This window comes from Eupeodes corollae, chromosome 3 (genome assembly GCF_945859685.1).
Source record: "Eupeodes corollae chromosome 3, idEupCoro1.1, whole genome shotgun sequence".
Lineage (NCBI taxonomy): Eukaryota > Metazoa > Arthropoda > Insecta > Diptera > Syrphidae > Eupeodes > Eupeodes corollae.
Genome location: NC_079149.1, coordinates 74,666,803 through 74,694,606, shown reverse-complemented (window position 1 = coordinate 74,694,606; position 27,804 = coordinate 74,666,803). Strand labels below are relative to the sequence as shown.

The following is a 27,804-nucleotide window of genomic DNA, read 5'->3' as shown; positions in this document are numbered from 1 at the left end:
TTATAATTCATTTTTATTAATTCATTCTTAAACCTATCTTAAAGCTAGACAAAAATTCATAAAACTAGCCTAATTATCCATAACTTACAACTAACTTAATGGTCCGATACGGACACTCTAAGTTAAACTATAACACTTAAAACTAATGCCTTTCGGCTCTAAGATCTATTTTACTTCATTTAAATTTCATTTCATATATTTTTGTATTTATTAGAAAATTTGAACAAAAAATTAATATCAATATCCTTTTTTTATTTATTTTTACTTACAAACTACTTAAAGTTAGGTCCTTAAATAAAACTTAAAGCTAACTTAAACTGCCTATTCTACCTAAAAACTACTTAAAACTAGAACAACCACAGCAGCAAATCTAACGTTTTTTGTTTTTATATTTTATTGTCTTTTTTTTTTTTTTTTTTTTTATGTTTTATATTCCATGTTTTTTTTAATTTTAATTTTTTTTGTATTTTTTTTTGTGTGCCACCATGCCTATTGTACTTAAAACTAAACCCTTAAACTATAAAACAAGTATGTAAGCCGGCCAAGGCTTAAAACCCCATCCCGACTACCCACTATCAAGTGCCGATTGAAGCCACCAAAACTGGTTCTCCTGCTTCACCCTATCAGTTCGGTCCCGTTCGGACACCGCCCTACTGAACCGAAGGAGCTCTGCTCCGCCTTGTGCCATGACGTCCCGATTGTACAGGAGTCGCCTATCCACGGTTCTTCGTCTGACGTGGTAGATTAACGGAACTGCCAATCTATCCTGTATCAGCCCGCATTTGTCTAAAAAGAGGAATGCCTCTGGTGGAATGAAGCCGCTCAAGCGTGCACTTTCAAAATACTCGTCGTTAGGATAGAACGCCCCGAAAATTAAATTGTTGGTCGAAGACATAGCTCTTGCAATGTGACCTCGAACGAGTTTTATCACGAAATTGTCAATTCTGTTGATTCGAGCCCCGTTGTATAGGACCTCGTTGGAATAGTAATGCACATAAGAAGATTCGGCTCTTCGATATAAGCCGGTACAGCGTCGTAAACACTGCCGCTCAAACACCCGAAACTTCTCCATCTGGGAAGGGGCAACGTTGAACCACAACCATACATGATCATTGGCGGTATGAAGATCATGTAGCAAATTACCTTCACTCTGGGGTCAAGCCGACTGCTAAAAAACAGCCGTTTCGTCAGAGCGAAGGCTCCTCTGGCCCTGGTCAGAGCAGCATTTATATGTCTGTCGAAATATAAATACTGATCTAACCAGATACCGAGGTACTTCACAACACTTTTACTCGCTAATGGCTGCCCGTGAAGATCAACGATGACCATCTTGCGCCAATTCTTGCACGTATCCCTTGTGGCCCTAGCCAACGGAGTCCGGAACAGAATTGTCTCCGACTTCTGGACATTTATTTTCAGTTTCCAGTCGTCGCACTATCGCTGAATCTTGTCGAAATCACGCTGCATGCGAATTCTAATAACCTCAACCTTTCGGGCCGTTCTGTACGCAATTAGATCGTCAGCGTACGCAATTGCCTTTGTAAGACTACCTATCAGATCGCTGGAGTAAATGCTGAAGAGAATCGGCGAATTCACCGCTCCCTGTTGAAGACCATTTTTAATTGAGAATGTTGTGGTAGAAGTTACATTGCCACTTTTGACAACAAACTTTCTACCGTTAAGCATATCATAAAGTATATACAACAATGGCTTGCGTATGCCAAGCCTGCTCAGTTTTAGGTAAAGACCCTCTAACCATACGGTGTCAAAGACCTTTTCCAAACCAACCAGAACAGCACTTGTGCATTGTTGTTTTGATTTATTCCATTGGATATCAGAAACGAGTTTAGACGCAGCATGAATTGTGTCATGACCCGCCTTGAACCCGAACTGTTTATCCGGAATTATTTTGTTGTCCGCAGCCCACTTAGTCAGAGCCCTATTAATGATCTTTTCGAAAACTTTGCTGATGCTCGGAAGAAGACTTATCGACCGAAGATTTGACAGGTTGGAGTTGTCCTTTCCCTTTTTCGGGAGAGGATGAACCACAGCGGTCTTCCAATGCACTGGATAATATGCATTATTTAGTGCATTATTGAAGAGCGTGGTGTATATGTCAATTGCTTTTATCGGTAAATGTCTTAGTACAACGTTGGATATACCATCGACACCTGCTGACTTTTTGTTTTTTATTGAGTTAAATATGAGCTGAAGCTCAACCTTCGTCACTAACAAGGGACTTGGTCCCGTTTGCTCGGCGAGTATGGCATTTGCCAAGGAATCGTCATTGAACTGCATGAAACCGCGGTTCTCAGATCGCCATTGTGTCATATTATTTCGAAGGTAAAAGTGATTAAGTAGGGCTCTGTTTTCCAGGTCGTGGTTGGGGTGAATGCTAACATTCACCTTGTACACTTGCTCCAAAGCAGCTCCCACCGCCTCCACTTTTTCCTTCGGATCTTCAATTATATAAAAGTCATCGTCAAAGATGGCTTCTTCTGGATCTATTTGAGCTGTCCTGAGTACGTCTCTGTTCTCTTCGGTTCTTTGGAGTTTAAGACACGAAAGGTCATTGTAGTTTTTTTTTCCTGAATATCTTATTGATTTTGGGGAACATACCAGGGTCACTCGAATTAACTGACCGGATCTTGCGGGCCCAGTACTTGTTAATTGATAGCCTGTAGTTCTCCTTAATCAACAGATTGTCATTTTTTATTGACGACTTCAGTCGCGTGGGTCTGTAAGTCGTCTGTGCAAGTTTTTGAGTCTTGTCAGTAAGCCACTTTTTTGCCTACGTAGTGCGTCAATTATCGCGTTTCTGTAAGCTTCCATTTGGCCCCGTTCTTTGTACTTTGGGATAGTCCGTTCCATCGTTCGTTTTATTGTTTCGTCCATCTGTTGTAAGTGTTGGTCAATTTCTGTATTTGTCAGGTTTCTGTTGTTGGGGCTATGTCACTCGAACGAAGTTCTCTCGCTAGGGCATTGGTGAAACGAGGCCATCGCATCTTACTGTAATTGTAAGAATGCATTGGAACGTATTCCTCCAACTCCACGCGTTCGTTCGGAATCTGCATTACAGCAGGCAGTCCGCAGTGATCACTGTCGTACTCGACTGTCTGTAAGCAGTTTCGCGGGTGATTACCCACTTTGTCTGTAACTGTCAGTCTGGTGTCGTACAGCAAAAGGTCCAAAAAGGAACAGCTTCTTGGAAACGATGGCCTTTCAGTAGCCAGCAGGTCGACGCCATACTCAACGCTGTAAAGATTCATCATATTAAAAAGATGATTACCTCTGGGATTACTATGTTGATTTCCCCAATCTTCATGTTTTGCGTTCAAATCACCGGCCAAGATAAAATAGTTTTCTTCCAAGCTCAGTTTAAGTTCCCTAAAAACAATCTCGAGTTCTGATGCAAAGTAAGTGACCTGCGGAGCTCCAGCCGCATAAGCCGCAATCATATACATCCGCTTTCCTTGAGAGAGAGATGCATACAACGCAAACTTCTAGCGTCTTGAGCTTTCGCAATTCATTGTTATATATGACTTTATAATTAATGCCTTTTCGTATAAAGAGAGCGACACCGCCCCCTTGAGTGGAGTCGGGCCGGTCTCTTCTTACGATATTGTAATTTTTATGAGTCAATTTGTGTTTGTGGTTTAGCTTAGTTTCGCTAGCCATAAACACATCGGGACTGTAGTCTGTCAACAATTGGAACATATTGGCTCTTCGTTCAATCCTAATCAGTGAATTTACATTCACAGCTAGGACTTTTAGGCGCGTCTCCGGCAGCGCGCCCATTATTGTTTAAATTGCGCCAGGCCAGGCAACAAAGAGTAGAGATGATCTACCCTTTTGCCTTGCTCCTTTATCTGACTTTGCAGTCCTGTTAGTTGACCTTGAATGCTCAACAACAAGGCTACAATGTCAGGCTGCACCTCTGGTGCCTTAGGCACAGTGGCCTTTGGGGCAACCGTTGGTGGAGCCTGTCTCGTGTTCCCATTCCCTGACACCATTTGGGCGTAGGAAAATTTGGGATCTACAAATTTTTTTATTGGAGCCTGTCGAACTATTCGACTTATTTCGGCTTTTTGACTGGCCTGTTTCTGTTTCATTTCCTGGACCTTAGGGCAACCCCTATAGCTAGCCGGGTGCCCTTGGTTTCCGCAGAGGACACACTTGAGCAGGGTCAAATCCTCAACCCGCTCATTCCCCAGCTTACATTCTCCTACTTTGTGGGTTTCTCCGCACCTGACACAACGCAACTGCATATTGCAGTTGGCATTGGCATGGCCAAACATCTGGCAGTTAGTACATTGTAAAATGCCGTCGTGCCTTTTTAATGTATCCCAGCGTGCAGTTTGATAGTCAAGAGATGTGATTTTCTTCACACTATCAAAACTGCTTTGGGGCGATAATGTTACCAGGAACATTGGCAGCCTATAACCCCCACGCCTTGACTTCACCGTAGTAAAAGGCTTGACCCCGATAAAATCGAGATCGTCCGTGGCTTTTTGCCGGAGCTCAGCTAAGAGCTCCTCTGGTTCCGTGCAGGAACTTATGCCCTTCAGAAGGACCGTCTTGAATTTTTCGCTCTTAGGCGTGTAGCTGAAGAACTCAGCGGTGGCCTGTTTGAGCACGCCTTTAAGTAAATTGTATTCGGCCAGTGAGAAGCACCGTACCGAATAACGCTTTTCGTTGTCATTCAAAATCTTTATTACAAATTTGCCCTTAGTGGCCGACTTTCATACCTGTTTCAGGTCCTGCAGGTCAACCCGGTAGGTCCTAATTGGTGGCTCCTTCTCTTTTTTGGACTGTGGTTGTTGCTGGTGTTGCTGTTGTTGTTGCTGCTTCTGCTTCTGCTGCTGCTGTTTCTGCTGCTGCTGCTGTTTCTGCTGCTCCTGCTGCCTTGGTTGTAGCTGTTGTTGTTGCTGCTGTTTGGCCTTAACCGAGGTCGATGGGCCATCAGCAATTGGGCCTGTCACTGCAGCTGGCTTCTTTTTATTTTGCTCCGCTCCTGTGTTTTTGGGAGCGGGCTTGGGTTGTGGCTGTTTTTGCTGCTGTTGTTGATGTTGCTGTTGTTTTTGCTGCTATTGTTTTTGGACTGCCTCTTGCTTTCGGCGCGCCTCTTGTTTGTTGTATTTACTTACTTTGCAGTTTGGAGATCAAATGTATTTAATTTATTCCTCAAGTTAATCCGGATGAGCATGACTCTCTTATCTTCAATTTGATTTGTATTTTCACAGTTTTGTGTTTGTAAGAAACAATTGAATCGGCACAAAAATATTCATTTCAACTGAAAAGCTTAACACAAAAAGTAAACGAAGTAAACAATATAGACTTTAATCAAATTGACACCTAAATAGTTGTCACTTAAAAAAATCAACAACTAGTTGATAATCAACTATCACCTTACATAGTCAACTATCAAAAATCAGTTTACACGATTCAGTGGTGGTTCAGTGGTGAACTCGGGATCAGTCGGTAATTGGTTTAACTCATTTCAGGACCCATAGTGATGGTATTTTTACAAGATTTATTTTTAAAATAATTGTAAATCATTGTAACAAGAAAATATTGTACTTGTCATTCTTGTACCGGCTCCATCTATCTATTTTTTTCTGATTAAATTTGAAGCCACCTACGGGGCCAGTTATAGCTTTCAATTAATTTTCATTTTTAAATTTGAATTTAAAGAGTTGTAATACCGCTGCGTTTAAGTTTGGAAAGTTAATCGGTTCACCGAAACGATAATAAAAAAAGAACTGTCAAACCAGACTCGTGAATGTGGTTTCAACATTTAATATCATTTAAAAAATAGAAAAGAGTAAGAAAGCAGAATAAAGAATTATATTTAGTGTTTTGGGCATGCATATAGTTTCATCGTGTAACAGCAGACAGTGGGCGCCCAAAATTTCCTACAATAACCAGGAATGTCCAGTTTAATAAGTGTTTGTTTACAAACGGTTTTTACGGGGCGACTTTCCATTACCGCAGCACAAATTTCCTTCTGATTTTTTTTGTACAGTTAGGTAGGGGTCTCAATAGAACATGTTTTAAATATTAGGGCGAGGAAACAACTTTAAGTCATAAAAAAAAATATTTTCTTTTTCGGACTTAACCCTACTTTTTTGTATTGCATTTTTTGAGCCTAAAACAAGTTTTTTTTAATTGATAGCACGGCGCGGCGTGGCGTACTAACAGCTAGGTATGTAACGGGGGGCATGCTGCCCCTGCAACCCCCCTGCTTGGGGTCACTATAGGATTTGGGGTGGGTGCGAGTTTGGGTATATGCAAAGTACTTTTCCATTTGAGCACTAAAATAAAAGAAATTACCAAGAAAAAAAAAACAAGTATGGCAAGACTGAACAAAAAACAGGGAAGAAAAGTCAAAATCAACCATTTTTGAGTGTTTTGTATGGAAAAAAGTGAACTTTAAAAATTAATTAAAAATAGACATAAATGTTTCCTCGCTCTAAAATTGCTATAGTTATTATTTATTTGCACATATCTATCGAATAAAAGAAAACGCGAGTCGAAATTCGTGCTGCGGTAATGGAAAGTTGAGCCCAAATTTCATTGGTGATTTTGAAAAGCAATACGCTATTAGTTCAAATGAATAATATAGAAAAGTAGTTGTGTTCACGCAATGGTAGTACATTTTTAAGAAACAATGTTTTCGCTGTACACCGGCAGCCCTGATTACATGACATCGCAAGAAGTATTTTCTCTACCCTGTTGCAGTGCAGTGCGACGTTCGCTTCGAGCGCGACAGTAGTGTGACAGATTCGGTTTTGGATTTTTTTGGAGTCGGAAAGTGGTGCAGTGCAGAGAAGGCAGATAAATACATTCATATATTTATATATTAGATCCAGAACTCAGAAGTAAACTATTGATACTACATATAAGTCCCAAATTTGATAACTGAAAAATTAATAGATTGTAATTTTTTATTTGCGCACACTGGTATAAACGAAGCCAGCACGTTTATACTTTTTTTAAATTTCTGAATAACTTGTTTGGTAAATAAAAAAATACTTTTTTCATAAAATTGTCTTAAGATCTCGTTAAAGAAGCATAATTGCTAGGGAGCGTCGGGCAGGCGGGAATACGACTGAAAACGGTTCAAAAACTTCGAAAGTCAATTAATAGTTAGTACTTGCATGTGTACATATAAACATAAACCGCGATATATTGCAAAACGCGCCCGCATTTTGACTTGAGAGTGACGTAATTCATATGAAGATTGTTAATTTGTTTAATAATTTAAGTTAAAACGTCTAATTTAATAATTCAAAGCAACATTTATTTCTTTTTTGGTTTCCATTTCATTAAATTTATTTTCTTTCATACAATTTTTCACCTCTGAATCAGAGACTTCGATGAAGTACGTCAACTGGGCGTGTTTGCTTTTAATATCAGGGAATATAAATTTCCCTATTTGAAAATATAATTTTAATGTTTTCTATTTGTGTGCGTGCGTTGTTGGAGAGAATTTTTTTCGACACCCAACATCGCACGGCACGCGTGCGTTCGATATTGTGTCTGGCTCATTCAGTCATTTTCTTCTGTATCTGTACTTGTATTTAGTCATCTGTCTTACATGGATCAGTTTGATCGGGATGAACAATTTAATGAATAAAAGTAGAATTATTAAATTAAATCTTAATTTTTAAACTTTTTAAACTACTATACAAAGTTGTTTGGATTCAACTTAACTTAACTAATTATATCCTACCCTAATTGAAAGTGTAAAATATCGAAAAGTAAAATACTAAAACATAAGTCGGTAAGTGTTTGTTTGCAGTAGATAATGTATATTGTTCTTGTTGACTTTTTCTGCGTTTCTGTGCGACGACATACTACTCTTTTCTCTGCACACACCGTTCGTGGAATATTTTTCTTATTTACAGGGAATTTATTTTTTAAGTCATCGCTTATAGATTTGTAGTGACATTTGAGTTTTCTTTAAAGAAGTTGGGCTGTGTTTTAGATAGAATCTTTACAAAAAAGTAGTAGGTAATAAACAAATTGCCTTAAAATTAGAGTAATTCTTGAAACTAATAACTAAACTAAATTGCCGGTTTTTAAATATATTTAAATTAAGTTTTCTGTTAAAAAGTTGCCAATTGAAAAGTGAAAACGATTAAAATTGTTTAGGTATGTAAGTACCTATATACTTACGAAAATAATACAAATTAATTTATTTTATACAATATTAAGTTGAAAACTAAATAAATAGAATAGAAATAGAAAATTTATTGAATGAAACGAAAATAGGAAGAGGAAATTATGAATTGTGCTTGAATAATGACGTCATCCATGGTATAGAGAGGAGGTATACAAATTATATGTAACCCCAATTATGATGAAAAAACAAAATGGGTTCGTTTAATTCACTTGAGTTTTTGCTCCAAACATAAAATATCCACAAATTTAAATTAACACTACAAGGGTTTCGAAAAAAGGTACACTTGTTATGGACAAGGTTATGTACTTATAATAAAGTAAGTCTAATATTTTTACAGCCAAACAAAATAAAATAAGTTATTTGGTTTTTAATCAAAAGCCCTAAAAATTACTGAAAATATTGGTGTTACAAAAAAGTATATTCATGAACCTATTTAAGATTTATTAGTTTCCCAAAATGCAATATTTCTAGAAAAAAAGAAAGAAATCATTTGACAGTTTTTACTTGAACTCATTTAGACATCTCGTTTTGAAACAACATTTACTAACGTGTGATAGCGAAATAGTATGGTATGAACTCAGAAGGATCAAATTGTCCATGACAAAATGAGAAATATATTTTTTTGCTCATTTGATTTATTATATTACCTGCCTACATTCATTTAAGATATAGGTAATAAAATTATAAAAGTGAAGAAAAAGGAAAATGTTTTTTAATATGAAAACCCTTAGATGGTTATTAAGCATGTTCCAAAAATTAAAAGTGCTTAAAACTATTGAGGAATTTGCGGATGAAATTTTATTAAACAAGGTCTACATTTATAGTAAGACTCTTTGGATATTTAAAAGTTTGGACTTAGATTCGGTCCAGCGGAAGAAAAATAAAATAAACAAACCTATGCCATGCTCAAACATAGCTCATTTTGTGTATTTATGAACGAAAATTTGGCAGTTCTGCGGAAGTTTTACAATAACGAAGTCTTTGCGAAGTCAAAGCGTTCCCGAAAAATTGAGAAATTAAATTAAAAAAAAAGTACAGGCTGGGATGCGACCGACCCACACTAGTAACTTCTCATCCCGTCTGTCGATTTTTCTTGCTTAAAATTTTATCAAAATATTTATAGCAATATTCGGTGTTTGATAAATATTATAAAGTCAATATCTTTCTATTTCTCCTAGTACTTGAGTCAGAAACCAACCATTTCTAATCAGTTTTTTGTTGTTTTTATAGACTAATTAAAAATTACCAAGATTATTTTGTGTATGATGCAATAGTTTGATGTTTTTCAAATTTCAGTAATTTTAATAAAAATTTAACTGAATGTCAAAAACTATATTTTTTATAAGATGCAATTAGTTTAAAGCCAATACTTTTAATTTTTGAATAGATATTTTAGTCGAAAATCACTTATTATTTTTTGTAAAAAAAACTCATGTTTCCAAAATTTCACTAAACCTTAAAAACTATATGTAATTCTAAAAAAAGATAGGTATTTAAATTAAAAACCAATTCGGTAATTTTGGTTATATCTGAACAAAATTTCATTGAGTTTACAGCTGAAGAATTTGGAGTGGTGTAAGCCTTTCCATTGAAAGTAGTAACGCGCAATCTGTCAAAAAGAACCCATTGAATCCCTATGAATCACTCGATAAAATTGTTCTACATTTTATTGCAAAAAAGTTACTCTGAGTAACTTAATCATAATGTAAAGGCGTTCAAAGATCTTAACTAGACATTTTTTCATTTTGTGGTTATCTTTTAATTTTACAATAAAAATAAGATTATAGCTCTCTAAACCTTAAAATTAGCAATTTATGATTACTTTGGTCGGTATAAATTGTTGCTAAATAGGACATAATACTAATTCCCCTTCATTAAACACTGTATCTGATCACTACTAATAATGCAGCTCGTGAAAGCAAAACAGCAAACAAACCTAAATTTAAGAAACTGACTTATTAAATTAAAAATACTAAAATGTAGAGATTTTAAATCTATAGAAATTAAAAAAATCATCTTAGCTCAATAAATTACTAAAACTACTTTCATTTTTTAACAAATCGTTTAAAATATATTAAATACAGTGATGGAAAAATAATAGAAACACGTGTCTTCATCAATTTCGATACACAATACTTTTTTTTAGCAATTAATAGTCTTTCTATATTTTATTTAGTCAGATATTTTATTTTCGATACTAACTATATTTTTTAAAAGTCGTCTATAATGGGTATGGGTCGTGAATTACATTGTACTCGTTTTGAACGCGAAGTGATGAAAAACTAGGACAAGCTATAAAAGTCATGGTTGAAATTGCAAAACCCTTAAACTGTTCGAAAAAAGAAGTATTTGAAACTATACATTCATGTCTAAAGAAGAAACAAGAGGGAAAAAAAGATCAACTTCTTCGCGTTTTGATACAATATTGGTAAGAATATGTAAGAAGAAACCATTTCTTTCTTTAAGACAGCTCAAAAACGGACCAGTGATAGCAAGAACAATAAGAAACCAATTTATAGAAGCAAGTCTTCTTGGTAGAAGTCCACGAAGCACCCTTCAAAATTATCTAGACAATACTTACAACAAAACAGAAACAATGTTATGGAATGGCCATCACAATCCCCCGGCCTAAAGACTTATGGGGCATTCTAAAGCGAAGGATCGGAGATTGTAAAACAAAAAAGAAATACCAGTTGTGTTCGAAAATTCAAAGGGAATGGTACTCCATACCTGTAGAGACATATGCCGATTTGGTGAATTCGATGGGACGAACAGTGGAGGCAGTTATTAATAATAAGAGTACCACTACAAAATACTCAAAGAATTTGAAAAACTTTTACCGTTAACTCCTTACTGCATAATTTTTTTCTTCATGAAAAAAATATATGTAATAGTTAATTATAATTGTGTTTCAGGAATTTAGATTTTTTTGGAAAAAAAAGTGCAAAATTTTGCGATTTCCGGTTTGGACCATACTCGTATATGGCACACTGAGCAGAAAAGTAACAAAAAACTTTTCAATAAATGAAATTAACTATTTATTAAAAAAATGATGTAGTATGGAATATCGTGAAACAACTTCTTTTCTCATTCAACCAAAGATTTACTTTGCATTTGCGGCACTCCACATAAGATCTTCCTTGGCAGTCTGGAACCTTACACCGCTGTCTTGTGGTCAAAACAGGAAGGTGATCTAATTGATTTAATCGAACGTCCTGCGATGACATTATGGCAACAGGTCCTTTCAATTTCTTTAATTGTAGATTATTCTCCATGACATAAGAGCGTCGTCCACATTTGGTAGTTGTGCTTGGTTTGCTGGCATGGCATAGATCTTCGGCTACCACGCACTTGAACTCTTATAGTGGCAGCAACGCCTCAGAGCCATCAAGCGTTCGCCTGTACAATAGCCACGCTCTGTCAGAGAGAAAAAACTAAATGAGAGAGCCAAATTTCCCCGTCTCCGTCCCTTTGGAACCTCTTACTCTCATTTTTTATAGCGTGTTGAATTCGTATCGGTGTATACATGTTTTCACCTCGAAGAGCAGAGAGAATTGAGACATTTGATATTTGTGTCTCTCTCTGGTTTTCACAAATTAATTCTAGCAAACAATTTTCGTTTGTCAATGAATTACGGTAAACGTTAAAACGGAAGATTGTGGTGAATTTGTTTTTCTTTTCTCTTTCTTTGAGTTACAGATAGATGGCATTAACAACCAAAACCAGAAAAGATGTGTTCAGAAAGAGTGTATAACAAGGTTAAGGTTTTTTAGACTAGACTTTATTTGTTATGAACAAGTACATGTTTTTTATAAATGTATGTTATGTTTATTTCAATAGTAATACCTTAACTAATAACTTAACTGCTGTTTTATCTACAATATACTGCATTGAATTATTTTACATCGAATTAATTATAATAGGTGGAAATAATAAAGGTCTACAGTTTACCGGGAATATTTATATAAAATATCCATATCTTCTGTAATTGCGGTATCAATCGATATTTTCTATATTTTAGTGTTAACGTAACATTTATTTGTCATGAATTAGTCTTTCAGCTGTTTTATACACCAACAAAATTAATTATTAAATTTGGCTGCGATAATAATTACTTGAACACAGCATTTTCTATGTTTATAGTTATTCAGGTTTAGCCCTTAACTTGGATTTGCATTTATTTATGAATAGCCTAAAAACTTTAGCAAACATCTATGAATAACCCACAATGCACTTTCAGAAAAACTGTAATTAGAACTTTCCCTAACAGATTTTTCCTTGTCGCTATATAACTGAAAGATAAGATATAAATAAATAGTAGAACTGTAAAAATTATAAAAATGATGCATAAGACTTAAATTTTGGTTGAAGAACAAATTTGTATATTCTCTTCACAAAACTACTGACCTAGCGAGAATACAAATACTTTTACTTTTGTACAAAAGTACTTTTCGGTTTACATATGTAGTTAAGCCTTTAAAAACAGCACACTAGCTTAGTGAACATAGCTTATCGCCAATTCACAAATCTTATGCGATGAAAATTGGCAACAGAAGTTCACGGTTTTTTATTTAGTCTCTACTTAAATCACTTATTTTCAGCATTTTGGAAATGTCGGTAACATAAAGAAAATAAACAACGAGTACACACAAATACAATAGGAATGTAAAAAAGAGATGAGTATATAAAAATGTTTTCAATGTTTCTGCGTTGTTTTATTTTAATGATCCATGTTTACATTCTTTAACTCTCGTTGTCAATGTTCCAGCAACTCTCGCAGCCAAAATTAAGTCGATGAACTCTGAAAATTAAACTAAATCTGAGTTTTTTTTTGTATTTTTCAACGGTCTGAGCGAAAATTAAACGCATAAACGCAGCTATAATAATAAAACAAATAATAGTTGTAGTGCTTTCAGAGTTTTATGTTTCTAGGTCCTAATTCTCATTGCACCGTTGCACCACCTTATTTATTTTACTTACTTTATAATTAAAACTGGCTTCAAATAACTAACTAATATTTCTCTAAATGCGTAATTTTCAATTGTTGCTAAATCTTCATTTTTCTGGCACCTAACAAGAGTAATTAATTTCACTTCATATTCGAATGATATTACTCCCAAAGTAACACAATGAGAATACCAAAAAATTGTTCATCCACAATTTTGAATTTTCTTTGAACACCTCTGAACAGCATGGCATCCGCCATTTTTCAAAGGTGGACGCCATTTTTTTTTAATGTGGGGAGTATGCACATCTTCTTGCATAAGTATTCGTTCCCCACATTTTTTTTATATGGAGTTAATACATATGCAAGTTTATGTGCAAATCGCAGCTTGTAGGCAAAAAGAGAGCAACCGTCGAAGTTGGTTCTCTCGTTTAGTTTTTTTCTCTCTGGCTCTGTCATGTCGATCATGTGGAAGAACATTCTGTGGTAAAAAGTTTTGTGAACTAATTTGTATTCTATGTATCCAAGAAGATCAAAAGATTAACTCCACCCATATGCCGATTACATGTCATGTCTGCCTTTGGACATGATACAGTTTGGTAGTTCTTTTCTTTTTTGTTGAAGCGTTGGAACAGCAAGGTTCACAATTCTGTTGTCAAACCATGTTACCACAGAAATATCCAGGTTATCAATTGTCCCCAGTTTTTCCACAGTTGTACCTCTTCCTATTTTTTCAATTCCTTTTCGGTATTAACTTTATAACCTGGAATTCGATTTGCTTTTATGGTTCCTATCGGTAAAATAGCTTTCTTTGCAAGATAAGTCAACAGCGGTAAGGATGTGTACCAGTTGTGAAAAAAAATTTGTAGCTGAATCCGTCAGGAATAGTTCTTGGCAGTCGAACAACAACGTCACTGGATGTACTAATGTTTGGCAATTTTGTTGAAATGTATGAACCTTTTCATTTCTTCGAACCGGTTACATGCCATTACAGAGTTAATTTTTGGTAACCCAGGCTTTCATTCCAATAAAGCCTATTTGATGGTAACTGTACGATAAGCATTTAAAGGCATATTCCAACAAACTGTTCAAGTTCCATTGCTGTTGGGCAGTTTTTTCGGGACGTTTTTAACAGGAGTGAATGTTTCTTGTTCTATATATTTAAACATTTCGTCTGTAGAATTGTATTGGCGTATCGTATCACCTGTGAATGCTGTTTCCTTATCACATTTTTCCAAAAACCCATCCCGGCTCTGGTTTTTTTTCAGCTCTCGCACTTCTATTTGAGGGAGGCACCATCTTTGATAGAGAAATGTTATCTTATAATTCCCAATCGGATTCATCAGACTCTGGAATATATAGAGGCGGTTTACCTCGTGCTCATCATCTGAAAAATCTTCGTCACTGCTGTTGTCGGGAAAATTTTGTATAGAAGTATGGATACCTCCGTAAAACTGATATGGGTCCATATCTGAATTCTGTTATATCGGTATAAAATGACGTACATTTCTGCATGGTGTGTCATATTTGATCCAAACCGTTTTCTCAACTTAAAAGTACTTGTTATTTCATAAAATCGAAAAAATTCACATTGTCAATAATATTTACATGTATTATTTGCTTTACTGGTAAATTGTTTTTCCAAGCACTACATTTTATTTTTATATTTTTTTATACAATTTTGAATTTCTCAAACACGCGTTTCTCGCACTGCATCCCTTGTGACGAGTTTGACGGAAAAAATTGTTGTCGAAACTCGTTCATAGATGGCGTTTAATAATACATTTAAGAGCGTTTATGTTACTTAATTCACACTGTATGCACAAAACAACAGAATTTGCTGAAAACTAGAAAATATCGACAAAAATACTGTTTGGCTCATATGCAGTAAAGGGTTAAGTTATATACATATATAAGAAAACCATTCTAGTTTTGTTTCTATTATTTTTTTTTCAAGATGAAACAACATAATCACAAATCTACTTTTTATCATTATTTCCCATTATTACATTTAAAAAAATGTTTGCATTTAAGCAATATATTATTAAAAATTTATCTGTGTTCTTTTTATTTTCCTACTCCTCCAAAATCCCTTTTTATGTGTTAAAAAGAATGAACAAGAATCTTGTTTCTATTATTTTTTCCATCACTGTATATACATACACTAGGATGACTGCAGGACAATTTATATATCAAATGAAGTATAAAATAATACAAACAAAAATAAATAAGGTGCATACAAAATTATAAATTGAGTATTTTTACTACATACTCTACATCATGCTCCATAAGATTTAACAAAAATTGAGCCTTCAACAATTTTCGTCCGATTTTGATAAATTATAATTCAATTAATTCAGCAAAAAGAATATTAAAATTGAAAATCAAAGAAATTAAATTTTAAAACATAAAAAGTAAGGTATAGTGACTAGAATTAAGAACTATAAAAATGATAATCTATTAATAATCTAACAACTTACGATTACTTTGTTGTTTTAAACAATTTCAAATCATCTGGAAAGTTACAGCGCCGAGCAACACGTACAAATGATAAAATTTTATTATCAAAATGGGTGGCAGCAACGATGAGCGCGTTGCGTCTTTTTTATAGCGCACATGGTCGTCCTTCCAATTCGACTACTCATTTTGGATCAGTTGCAAGGTGTTTCCAATTTTAATCGAAGGATCAACTTTAGCAATGAGCCATGCATTGAAGAGGCGAATATTAAAACGGATTTATTTTCAATCAGAAGCTAAAGAAGAAAAGAGAGAATGTTATATTCATTTTTTTGAATGAAATGATGTGGTCAACTGGAGTTCAGTTATCGTACTTAGTGCGGTTAATGGCAATTATCTTTAGGCTATTAATGATGTTGTCAAATTTTATTCCCTTTTACCGATTCTGGCAAATATAGGCCGGGTTCTGCTGAGAATAACTTTCGAAAAATTGAAGGTTGATTTTTATTTAGTTCTTAGATTTATAGTAGCTATGTATTAATTTTTGTTAGGCGGAAAGTTTAGTAGACTTAAAAAATAAATTAGATGGCGCAACAGTCCGTAGAGAACTATAGAACTAGTAACTAACAACTCTCAACCAATTCTGTGTGGGAGTAATATTGTCAAGAATGAAGGGGACCTACAGTTTTTATGCATAATCGAACTATTAATTTGAGAAAGCACTTTTCCATTTACGAATTACTCTTGTAGGATTTTTTACTTCTTCGCAAGAGACAGTATCCGGGAAAAACTATGTGGCATTAGCAGGGATTGAACCAAGACCTCTAGCGTTAAATAAAATTGATCATACCGATCCTGATCAATTCATTATGTTTGCGTTGACAATAACAGTACCAAGGACGTTAAAATCACCAATGCCCAGTATCAGTACTTTTTTAAGTACTTCCTTCAAACACTTTTACTAGGTACTGAAATGCTGTCAAGTACTTTTACTGGCTACTGTACTGTATATTTCAAGTACATTGCAAATTGTAACAAGTCTTTGAAATGGAGATGGGTAATTATTATACAATTACATAAAAACTTTATAATTTATCTTTCATTCGAAAAAAAAAACACTTTACAATTCGAAAAGTACCTACACAGTACTTGAAAAAATACATGGTAGTTTTGCAATACCCAGTAAAAGTACTGGTACTGGTGATTTTCAAGCACCAAGTTCTAAATACTTGAAGATTTATCCACACTAAATATATTTATTATATACATATGTAGTGGGTTAATAATGCAGGTATAAGTTGTATGTATTAATACGAAGCTTTCATTCTGGCAGAATGATATTGGTTTGGAGCACCAGTTGAATTTATTTTTTTTTTTTCGAACGTTATGTCTTCATACGTTACGTATACGTTTTTGTTCTACTCGGTTTGAACTGTAAATTTGAGTTTTGTTTAAAAGTGATTTAATAATTTTTAAATCGTATCCCTTGCTTTTGTTACAGCTAACACATCATCTACAGATTTGGTCAAGAATTTGATGTTTACTTGCTCCTTTTAAGTTCTTTCAATGTTATATTTATTAAATCAAAAAGGAAGAAAGGTATTGTCCGGGAAAGACCTTTGAACCAAAAGGTTTGGTTGTGAAATGTATCTTCATATTTGAAATAATTGTTCACCTTCGGGCGAAATTCTAGCATTTACAGAAACTGTGTTTTTGATATTTTTCTGAAGTTTGTGATTGTGTCCAATTTCTTCATCTCGACTTTGATGGCCAGGTGAGTCGGAATATTGTGATGAGTGAAACATAAATAGAAAACTGCAATAATGTTTGAATACTTGTTAATATTTTTCAAAATTAGTCCTTTGTGTTTCAAAAAGTTGGTAGCATTGAACGTTTGTTTACGAGAAAAAGGATCTCAATGTTAGTTTCTGGATTTTAGCAAACCTTAGTCTCGTCGCTGTTGATAATGAAGTGTAAATTGTATTCTTTTGTCATTGATCTATTTATTAAAAAAACTTTATTTACTTAACTATTGTTAGTTTGTTGTGGTTTTATGTTGGATCTGTCCTATTTTTTTGTTTTTCATTTAAAACTGAAACCTACATTAACTTGTTTAATTTTACATAATGTCTACTGCCTATTGCAAATTGTTTCCAATTGAGTTTCGTAAAAACTTCTTATCAATGTGTTCTCTCTCCTACCCTTTTCTTCGGATTAAAATAGTCAAATAAATCCTCTACTTTTTATTTTTACCATGGACGATATGAACATGATTACTTAATATTCCCATATTTTACTTTACGCTGACGACACCAAGTTGTTTAAGACGTTAAGTTGATACATGATTCTTATAATACTTTTTCAATACTTTTTAAATAATTTACATAAACGTTATTCAAAGAAGTTTTCCCGATCACTCTACATTACCTTTTCTAATACGTTCTTGAATACGCCTGTCAAAGTTGGTTTTAAGATAGGTAGAGTTGTCAATGTAGCTTACTGAATAAAAACTGAATAAACGGGGATGTTGCCGCACCAAATTTAATTTGATTGAACTTTAAAAACTTTTTAGAAGGAACACCAAATTCAAAATTAAGTCTCAGCGAGGACAAGAAGATAGAAAACGAGGTTATCGGACGTGATTCGAACTGAGCAGTAGTAAGAATAAATGCTCTATATTAAGGGAGGACCTATAAATTGGTGCTGCAGAAAAAAAAACTTGCGTGTCCCTTTCAACAACTGAAGTGGAGTTTTTAGCTTTATTTGAAGCGTTTAAGGATTCGATTTCAAAGCAATCTTAATTATATATAAAATAAAAATAAAATATAAAATATAACTTAATTTTTGTAATTTTTAAATCTTTAGATATTGAATGAACAAAATTATTCAATTACACTATTTTAAGATTTTTTTCACTGTTAAAATTAAAGTGTAAAATAAGCAAAAACGATGTTTTGTTTAAAATACTATAATTTTTGTTTTGTTTCATGTGAAAGTATATGTATTTATTTAAGCTACTTATAATCTTTTAATTTTCTTGGAAAGGCTATAAGTAGTTATTTTTATTCGTAGAAAAAAATTATTTGTATTAGTGGGAAAAAGTAACAGTATGAACATTTAATTTACTAATAGCATTCATTAAAAAATTATGAGCTAAAATCGAAATTTCCAAAACAAGATATTTTATATCTTTGTATACTCACTTTGAACTTTTCGATTTAAGATGATAAATGTTGAAACTTTTGTATTGCATTCATCTTGTAAATTGTCTTGAACATTATTTCTTTTATAATATTTATCATCTTGTTAGTTGTCAGGTTGTTAGTTTAAAAAGCAGTTTAGTCTAAACTCAAAATCTTTGTATTGTAACTTTTCTATTCCTTAAAGGTTTACGAATTCGAATCCATAGGATAATTATCAAAAATGACCGAAGTTGAACAAACATCTCAAAACGGTATAGAATTAATGGTGGAGGAAGATGCAAACAATAAAGCCAGGCCGGCTGACATCGAGCAGGTAGGCAAAACATTAAAAGTGCTCGTCAAATTAAGATGCATTTAAATAATTTAATTAAGTAGAATATAATTAAATTAAATTACTTGCTTTCGAAAGGATATGCGGGAAATGGAACGACGCAAGCGGGTAGAAGCTATTATGGGTTCGAAATTATTTCGAGAAGAATTGGAACGTATTGTTGACAGTCAAATTCGAGAAGGTGGATCGTCGGGTATCCTTCAGCAACTGTCTGATATTGTTGGTATTCCAACTTCTCGAGTTGGAAGCGGTTTTAAAAGTTCCAACTGCGTTTTACCAATAAATGATATTCGAGGTATCGAAGCAATGGGCTACTCGAAAGGTGAGAAAATACTGAGGTGTAAGTTAGGAGCTACCTTTCGCCTGCTAGATATCTACGGTTGGACAAAAGGTTTAGGCGCTCAGATCACTGCTCGGCTTAAGGTCGATCAAGAACTTTTTCTGGTTAATCCATTTGGCCTTCTGTTCCATGAAGTAACTGCCTCCTCGCTTAACAAAGTCGATATGCAAGGCAATGTTGTAGAGCAGGGAACAACTAATTTTGGCGTTGATAAAAACCGTAAGTAAGCATTTAAAGAAGCAAGATCTAAATTATTCATTACTGTTTTTATTAGATTTTATATTGCACTCTGTCGTCCATGCTGCCCGCCCAGATATCCGTTGTGCCATTTATATCGGTTGCAATTCAGTTGTTGCTGTATCATCACTCAGAGTCAGTTTGTTGCCATTGACATATGATTCTGTAGTCCTCGGTGAGATATCCTCACATCCTTATACCGGTTACCTATCAGACGCTGAAGAACGGGAAAAACTTGTTCGTAGCTTAGGTCCCGTTTCAAAAGTATTGCTGCTTACGAATTACGGAGCTCTTTGCTGTGGGGAAACTATTGAAGAAGCATTTTTCGCTGCCCAGCACATTGTACAAGCTTGTGAGACTCAATTGAAACTGTTACCTATGGGTATTGAAAACTTAGTCATGATTCCTGAGGAATCCCGAAAAGCAATCTACGATGCAGCTCGTCGACCACCTGAAGACATTATTGCTGCCTTCGAAAAGAAAACGGCTCTTATTTCAGCTGCTTCCGAAGATGCATCAACTGCAGATGAATCGCAATTGGAAAATAACAAAGATACGAGCCAGAAGCTATTGCAGCAGCCGAAATGGCGTGTCGGAGGTGCAGAATTTGAAGCTTTAATGCGAATGTTGGATAATGCTGGCTTTCGGACTGGTTATATTTATCGCCATCCGTTGATTAAATCGGAATTGCCTAAACCAAGAAATGATGTTGAACTTCCACCAGCTGTATCTTCTTTAGGTTATTTACTTGAAGAAGAAGAACTTTATCGTCAAGGGTAAGCACACATTTTAATCTATACGTTTGGTTTATATTTTTTTATTTGTATACAAATAATCCAGATTTATTACTATACAATTGTTTTATTCGGTATATTTTGACAAAGAGTTAATCAACAAAATTCGTAATTTAGAGTAATTTTTATAAAATTAAACTGTTGGGTACTTGTGCTCAACTGTCTCATAATTATTAAGAGTTTCAAAAATTCTGATGAAATTATAACACTACAGTGTCATTTGTGGTTATTTCACTTTTATAGAGCCTAAAGTTTAAGTACAATAATTCATCTTTTATTTTGAAACTTGTTAAAATATCTTATAAACTAGTTTTTTGTTAAAAGAAACGAGTGATTTATTTAGTTTTATCGGATAACTTTATTAAAAGACGTCCTTATCTGTTAGAGAGTTAAATTAAAAAGAAAGACGTAAACAGGAAGTAAAAGTGAAGAAGGCAATTAATGAAGTTACGATACAAATTATATGGATGTGATAACTTTCCTTAAGCTATAAATACATTGCTTATTAAGGTATCAACACCCCTACTCAAATTCATAATTGTCGAAAGAAATTTACATCTCATGATTCAAATTCAAAATTTTTACATATTAATTAAATTTACGTTTAAACTTCAAAAGTAATAATATTTTAATTCGTTTTATACAATAAAATATATGTAATTAAAAGCTACTTTACTGTTCGAAAAACCATACCCATCTCCTTGAAATGTTTGAAATGTGGTATCAATGGTAACTGCTTCGTAAACGCATCAGCTTTCATATCTTCAGACTTCAGGTAATTGATTTTAATTTTTTTTCTGCTACTGCATCTCGAATGTAATGGTAGCTCACGTCAATATGTTTTGTTCTACCTTGGTTTGACTGATCACTTGCAATATGTTTTGCGCTTTGATTGTCACAGAACATATCGACATGTCCGACGTGTAGTTTAAGCTCGAGTAAGATGTTACGAAAATATGCCACATCCTTTGCGACCGATGAAAGTGCGATATATTCGGCTTCTGTACTTGATGTGGCTACTATTTTCTGTTTTCGAGATCCCCAGTGGACCGCTCCACCAGCATAAAGAAACACGAAGCCAGATTGAGATTTTCTATCGTTTGTATTTGCAGCCCAATTAGAATCTGAATACGCTTGGATTTGTTGATTTGTGTGTCTGTATACTATTGTTGCAGTCTTGGTGCCGATTAAGTATCTTATCACGTTAACTGCTGCGTTCCAATGTTGACGCCTAGGGTCCTCAACGCGTTGAGAAAAAATATTCACAATGTACGAGATGTCTGGTCTGCTGAAATTCGACAGGTAAAGCAATCGTCCCACTAGTTGCGGATATGCTGTTATATCCACTTTCTCACTTTCACCTTTGATGATCGGTTCCTTTTGAATGATGAGTTTGACTTGTGATGGTAAGCGGGATGGTTTTGCTTCACTTAAATTATATGACCGTATTAGACTGTTGATGTATCCCATTTGCCTTATGTTGATTTCTCCCTTGTTCCTCGTGATTTCAAGGCCCACGCATAATTTTGGTTCGCCCAAATCACGGATATCAAATTCCTTTGATAGTGCAACATAAATCAGTGAGTATTCTTCGGTGTTGTTTGTTGCCAAAAGAAGATCATCAACATATACGTTGATAATCGTGATCGTTTTCTTAAACATTTTATGATATATACATTTATCATACGACGACTGGTTAAATGCGAGATTCTTTAAAGTCTTATCCAACTTAAAGTTCCATTGGCGACCGGACTGTTTAAGACCGTATATCGCCTTTTTCAACATGCACACCTTGTTTGCAGCATCGTTGTTGAAAACTTCCGGCTGCTCCATGAAAATGATGGTATCTAGATCGCCATTCAAATATGCTGCAGAAACGTCAAGGTGGTACAACTTCAGATTGTGTTCTGCTGCAATTGCTAGTGTAAGCCGAATGGAGTGGATGTTGGCTACCGGGGAATACGTGTCCGTATAGTCGACCCCATGAATCTGGTCGAATCCTTTTGCCACCAGCCTGGCTTTTCTTCGCTCTACTGTACCGTCTGCAAAATATTTGGTTTTAAAAACCCATTTAGACTTAATTACCTGCCGGTTATTTGGCCTGTCCACCAACACCCAGGTTCCATTTCGTATTAACGATTCGTACTCTTCTTTCATGGCACTGTACCACTCCTCCTGATGTTCATTGCTTTCCAGCTGTTTAACATTTACAGGGTCAACTCCAACGCTGTAGATTTGCTCTCCATCACTTGTTACCTGTTCTGCAGTTTCCGCCTTAGGTGATTCCTCCAGGAGCACTTCTTGACTCGCTTCATCAGTTGGTTGTTGTTTTAGGTCCTTAATATCCGGAACATCACATTTAGGCTGTTTAATATCAAAAACATAGTAGTTTGGTAGAACTCCTTCACCATTGTCGGTATGATTGGACTCCTCTTCTACGAATCGTACATCTCTCCTCCTGATGACTATACGGGTTCCAGGTTTCCATAGCCGATATGTACCATGCTCACTGCCATACCCAACAATTACATGTTCATTGCTTTTTGACTCAAACTTACCGAGACTACTTCCTTTGTCTAGTACATATGTCCTTGTACCGATACACCTGAATGATGACACGTCCGGTTTGGTGCCAGTCCAAAGTTCCTCCGGAGTTACTTCGCCGTTCATTTTCGTGGGACATCTGTTGCGAATAAAGGCTGCCGTACAGATTAGTTCTGCCCACAACATATCAGGTAGTTTTGCCTCCAGTTTTAAGCACCTCGCCATTTCTAGTAGGGTCCGGTTGGCCCTCTCTGCTATGCCATTTTGTTGTGGCGTTTATGGGGCAGAAAACCCATGGTCGATTCCGTTTTGTTCTAAAAATTCATCATATTTCGAATGTGTGTATTCCGTCCCATTATCTGTTCTTATCGATTTAATTGATTCCCCTGTTTGTTTTTTCACGTATGCTTTAAAGATTTTAAATTTATCTAACGCTTCGCTTTTCATTTGCATGAAATAAACAAAAATTCTTCGGGAGTAATCATCGATGAATGTTATGAAATATACTGCTTTGATCAACGATGCAGTTCGCATGGGACCACACACATCGGAGTGGACCAATTCAAGTCTTCTTTCCGTTCTTTTATTTTCACTGGTTGTAAAAGGTTTTATGCACTGTTTAGCACGAATACATGAGACACAACTGCTTGTATCGGATTTGAACTTCTCTGGTAGACCAGTCACCATTACAGTTGACTGAAGTTGATTTAGTGAGGTTATGTTTAAGTGGCCATTCTTCGGTGCCACAAGTTCAGTGGGTTGTTGTTTTCATGTGCAGTTAGGACTCTATCACTTTTTGACACTATATACAAACCACGACTCTGATCAGCTGTGAACAACAGTGTACCAGTTTTGCTATATATCTCCTTCAAATACTACCTTAATACCGCTTTTTCCGGCTTTGCTTACCGAGATGAGATTTTCATTTAAATCCGGTATATAAAGTGTGTGAAACAATTTTATATCTTTTCCGATATTGTTGAGGTATGATGGTAGTGACGCCGTGCTGATTCCAGCAATTTTAACTCGCTGACCATTGGCTAAAGTCACAAAGGCTTCTTTTGTCCACATTTCCAAACTCTCAAACAAGGATTTTGTCGCACACATTGCGAGGTCGCTCCGGAATCAAGACACCATGTAATACAGACTCCTCCGTTATACCGAATCCATATTCCGCTCCTTCTGTGGTGCTTGACTGTACAGTTTTTGCCTTTTCTTTATTTTGGTAGCAGTCCTTAGCCATATGACCTCTATTGCCACACACTCGGCAATTATATGGAAAGGAACTACCTTTTTTGTTGTTGTTTGGTGTTTTCCTGGGTTTGTATTTTCCCTTTGTGTATAATGCTGTGCTCTGATGTTGCCCATTTCCATCCTTCTTACGATCGCTTACCTCTAAAAGTCTCGTGCACACGACATCGACCTCCGGGTACTTGCATTGGGCGTCAAAAGCTGCTTGAACATCTCGGTAATCTTCGGACAGTCCATCCAGAAGAACAACTACTAATAAATCCTTATCGAGAGTTGCATCCATTTCCTGCAGTTTGCTGACAGTCGTTTTGAATTCACGGATATATTCATCCATCCTCTGGTTCACTTCCATCTTCATGTTAATGAGACGCCTGAACTCTTCCGCCTTCTGCCTGGGTCCCTTGCGATCGTAGGTTTCACCTAGGAAGTCGCAAATTTCTTTGGATAGCCGTTCCTCTTTTACTAGCGACACGATATTTGGCTCCATCGCCAACAGTAACTCCGCCCTTGCATCCATGTCTTTGTCATCCCAATTTGTTTGCTCACCTGCATCCTGCGGTCTAGGGATTGCTCCATAAACGTAGCCAGTAAGCCTCGCTTTATGAAGAATTGCTTCCATTTGTGGCTTCCAAGAAGCAAAATGTTCTCCATTGAAGAGTTGGATGCGTCCATGAATATTCGTGCTCATTGTTGAGGTTATGTTCTGTAGACTCGATGAAACAAAACGAACAAGAAAATATTCTTGATTTAAAAAATTAAAAATATCAACTCCTTGATATTAAATGGGATGTTTGAAATATCCTGGGCCCATAACCTGTTAAAAGAAACGAGTGATTTATTTAGTTTTATCGGATAACTTTATTAAAAGATGTCCTTACCTGTTAGAGAGTTAAATTAAAAAGAAAGACGTAAACAGGAAGTAAAAGTGAAGAAGGCAATTAATGAAGTTGACAACTCGATACAAATTATATGGATGTGATAACTTTCCTTAAGCTATAAATACATTGCTTATTAAGGTATCAACATTTTTAAAATAAGAGGCAAAGAGTTTTCACAACAAAATATTTACATAACTTTCAGGTAATGATTTCTTAAAATTAAGTAGTGTTTGGAGTAGATAAAAATGTTCATATTTTTTCTAATGAAATCTCTGCTACAAAAGGGTCCTTTATTTAATAAAATTTCTATAAAAAAAAATATTACGTCCGTAAAAATTGTTGTTGTATGTAGTTATGTTTTAAGAGATACCCTAATATGCTGTAAACAAATAAATTTAAAAAAAGAAACTGTTCTTGATGATTTCTTCTAAGCTCAATGAAACCAGTTTGATTCCCTTACGAAACGTGGGAGGCTGATCAAGTTAATTTGATTGCGATTCAAATTTAAAAATGATTCCTATAAACCATCAAAATAAAATTATTGAATTGGATGTGTTTCAATAACATTCTTACTTTTCTTGTGGTTTTTCTAATGTCGTAAGCTTTGTCCGACACAAAAATGTGTTTTTGTACCTAAAAAAAGGTAACTGACAAAATTTTAAATTCGTTTTTTAAGCGTCTGGTAACTCTATTCAGAAACGACATATTAGTAGGAAAACGACTATCACATTTTTTGTGAGAGCTTTTTAGGTATCAATTTGACTATCACCTTACAAAGATCAAATTCGATTATTTTGACTGTCATTTATGAACAATCACCTTAGCCGATTCCACCCCTGAACCACTTTACACAATGCTACAAAAATCAAAAAACACACGATCAGTAGCACGCCCGTTCCTAAACCCAAATTAAATTAAATTAGGTGGCGCAAGAGTCCGTTTAGTACTAACTCTCAACCATTCCTGTGTGCGAGTTCAACTGTCAGGAGTCAATCAAATCAATTTTTTTTCAATTTTGTTTTATTGAACATTTATATATACAATTTAGATTTTAGCTAATATGATACTAAGGATAAATTTACATTTGTTGGCATATAAGAGGCCTAACGTTATACAATTTCTTAAATTTAAAAAAAAATTATAGGCATATAAATTACAAGTCAAAAAAATTAAAAAAAAAAAAATCAGCTGATTTATCGTTCTAATGTTGTTCATTCCCGGTTGTCAATGTTACTTTTGGTATAGGTTTGGGGGAAGTTGTGTTTAGCCTCGGTAGAAGGCTGGCCCAATGCCAGTGTAGAACGAGACTGGTACCTTGGCTCTGGATGTCGTTTTTCAGTGGTCATCCTTCTCATTAGCTTATTCGGGTGGTCGATTATGTTCCGTAAAAGTATATTCGCTGACAGAACTAGGTATTTGTCAAGCGGGATTATTTTGGCTCAGAATATGTTCCTGTAGTGTTTCCGTCGCTGCCGGTCGAAGTACAGGGGTGCAAATTCTGAGAATCTTCCTTTCGAATACTAGAAGCTTCTTCATGGCTGTCTTCGAGATTGAAAACCAGACTGGAAAGGAGCAGTTGATCACTGGTCTTAAGAGTTATGTACATTGTACATGTTTATTAATTAATATCTTCGTTGGGTGACTTAGTCGTGTTCTTTTCTTCTGTAGGCGGTGGAAGGCCAAACTGGCTTTTTTAAGAAAATTTTTTTGAGTGTTGGTTGAACCTTAGCACCTCATTGAAGTGGATTCCAAGGTACTTCACATCCTGTTTGGCAGTTATGGTGGATCCGTCAGGGAGTCTCAAGACAAGGTTCCTGCAATTGGTAGCTGTGCGGCTACTTTGCCAGATGAGGGACTCCTGAAGCAGACAAGTTCCGATTTGAAAGTGTTGATCCGGATGCCCCAGCCGAACTGCTATTCAGTGATGATGAAGCTTTCACTGCAGAATATCTTCAGTCTTCAAAGGATTACTTCTTCCAGTAATTTGCTAATATTATTGAGGAGTGATATTGGCCTGTAGTTGGATACTAGGTTTGGAAGCACTTTTTTCGGGATTGCCTTAATCTTCGCTGTTTTCCACGTCCGGGGAAAGTTACAGTTGTTGAGGAAGATAATGAGAGAGATCATTACTACTGTGGAAACCTTTTTAAGTTGTTGAGACACCATCTGGTCCAGCTGATTTTAGGCTTGGTCTTCTCCTTTAGTTTGCATAGATGTGGGCTATCGGTATGATCACTTGCTGGATTAGTGTCAAAGAAACTGGTTATATCCGGGCTTGCCTGTAGGCTAAGCTGAATTGATGATGATTAAGTTTCCTTCAAAGTAGTTGGCAAACGCTTTAACTTTGTCCTGGGTTGAGGTTGCTTCAATGATGTTGCTGATGATGTATACAGGCATCTGTGGTAGTTTCCCGATTATCCTTTTGATATTTTTGAAGGCTTCAGGTCCTGGCTTAATCGCTGGCAATTTTCTCCGATACTGGGGGGGAATCGGCTAAGGTGATTGTTGACTATCAATTTTTTGATAGTTAAATTGATTATCATTTTCATTCCGTCTGTGTAAGATGATTCAACTTTATTCAATTCGATTGAACAATTTCAGATTCAAATTGTCAAAATTCGTTGGTGCATTGCTTA

At 35.4% G+C, this 27,804-nt stretch overlaps 1 protein-coding gene across 7 annotated transcripts in view; it reads left to right on the top strand.

The window, feature by feature from the left end:
• Window positions 1-6,724: 6,724 nt before the first annotated feature.
• The window catches only part of LOC129949459 (protein hu-li tai shao), a 90,867-nt gene continuing 69,787 nt past the window's right edge, over window positions 6,725-27,804 (top strand). For 2 of the 7 annotated variants that reach the window (XM_056060936.1, XM_056060929.1), the window contains exons 1-4: window positions 6,725-6,881; window positions 18,978-19,106; window positions 19,203-19,683; window positions 19,739-20,477. In XM_056060936.1, coding sequence (XP_055916911.1) covers window positions 19,014-19,106; window positions 19,203-19,683; window positions 19,739-20,477 — 1,313 coding nt within the window. In that variant the 5' untranslated portion in view covers window positions 6,725-6,881; window positions 18,978-19,013. The other 5 variants (XM_056060930.1, XM_056060931.1, XM_056060932.1 and 2 more) reach the window with 5 other exon arrangements.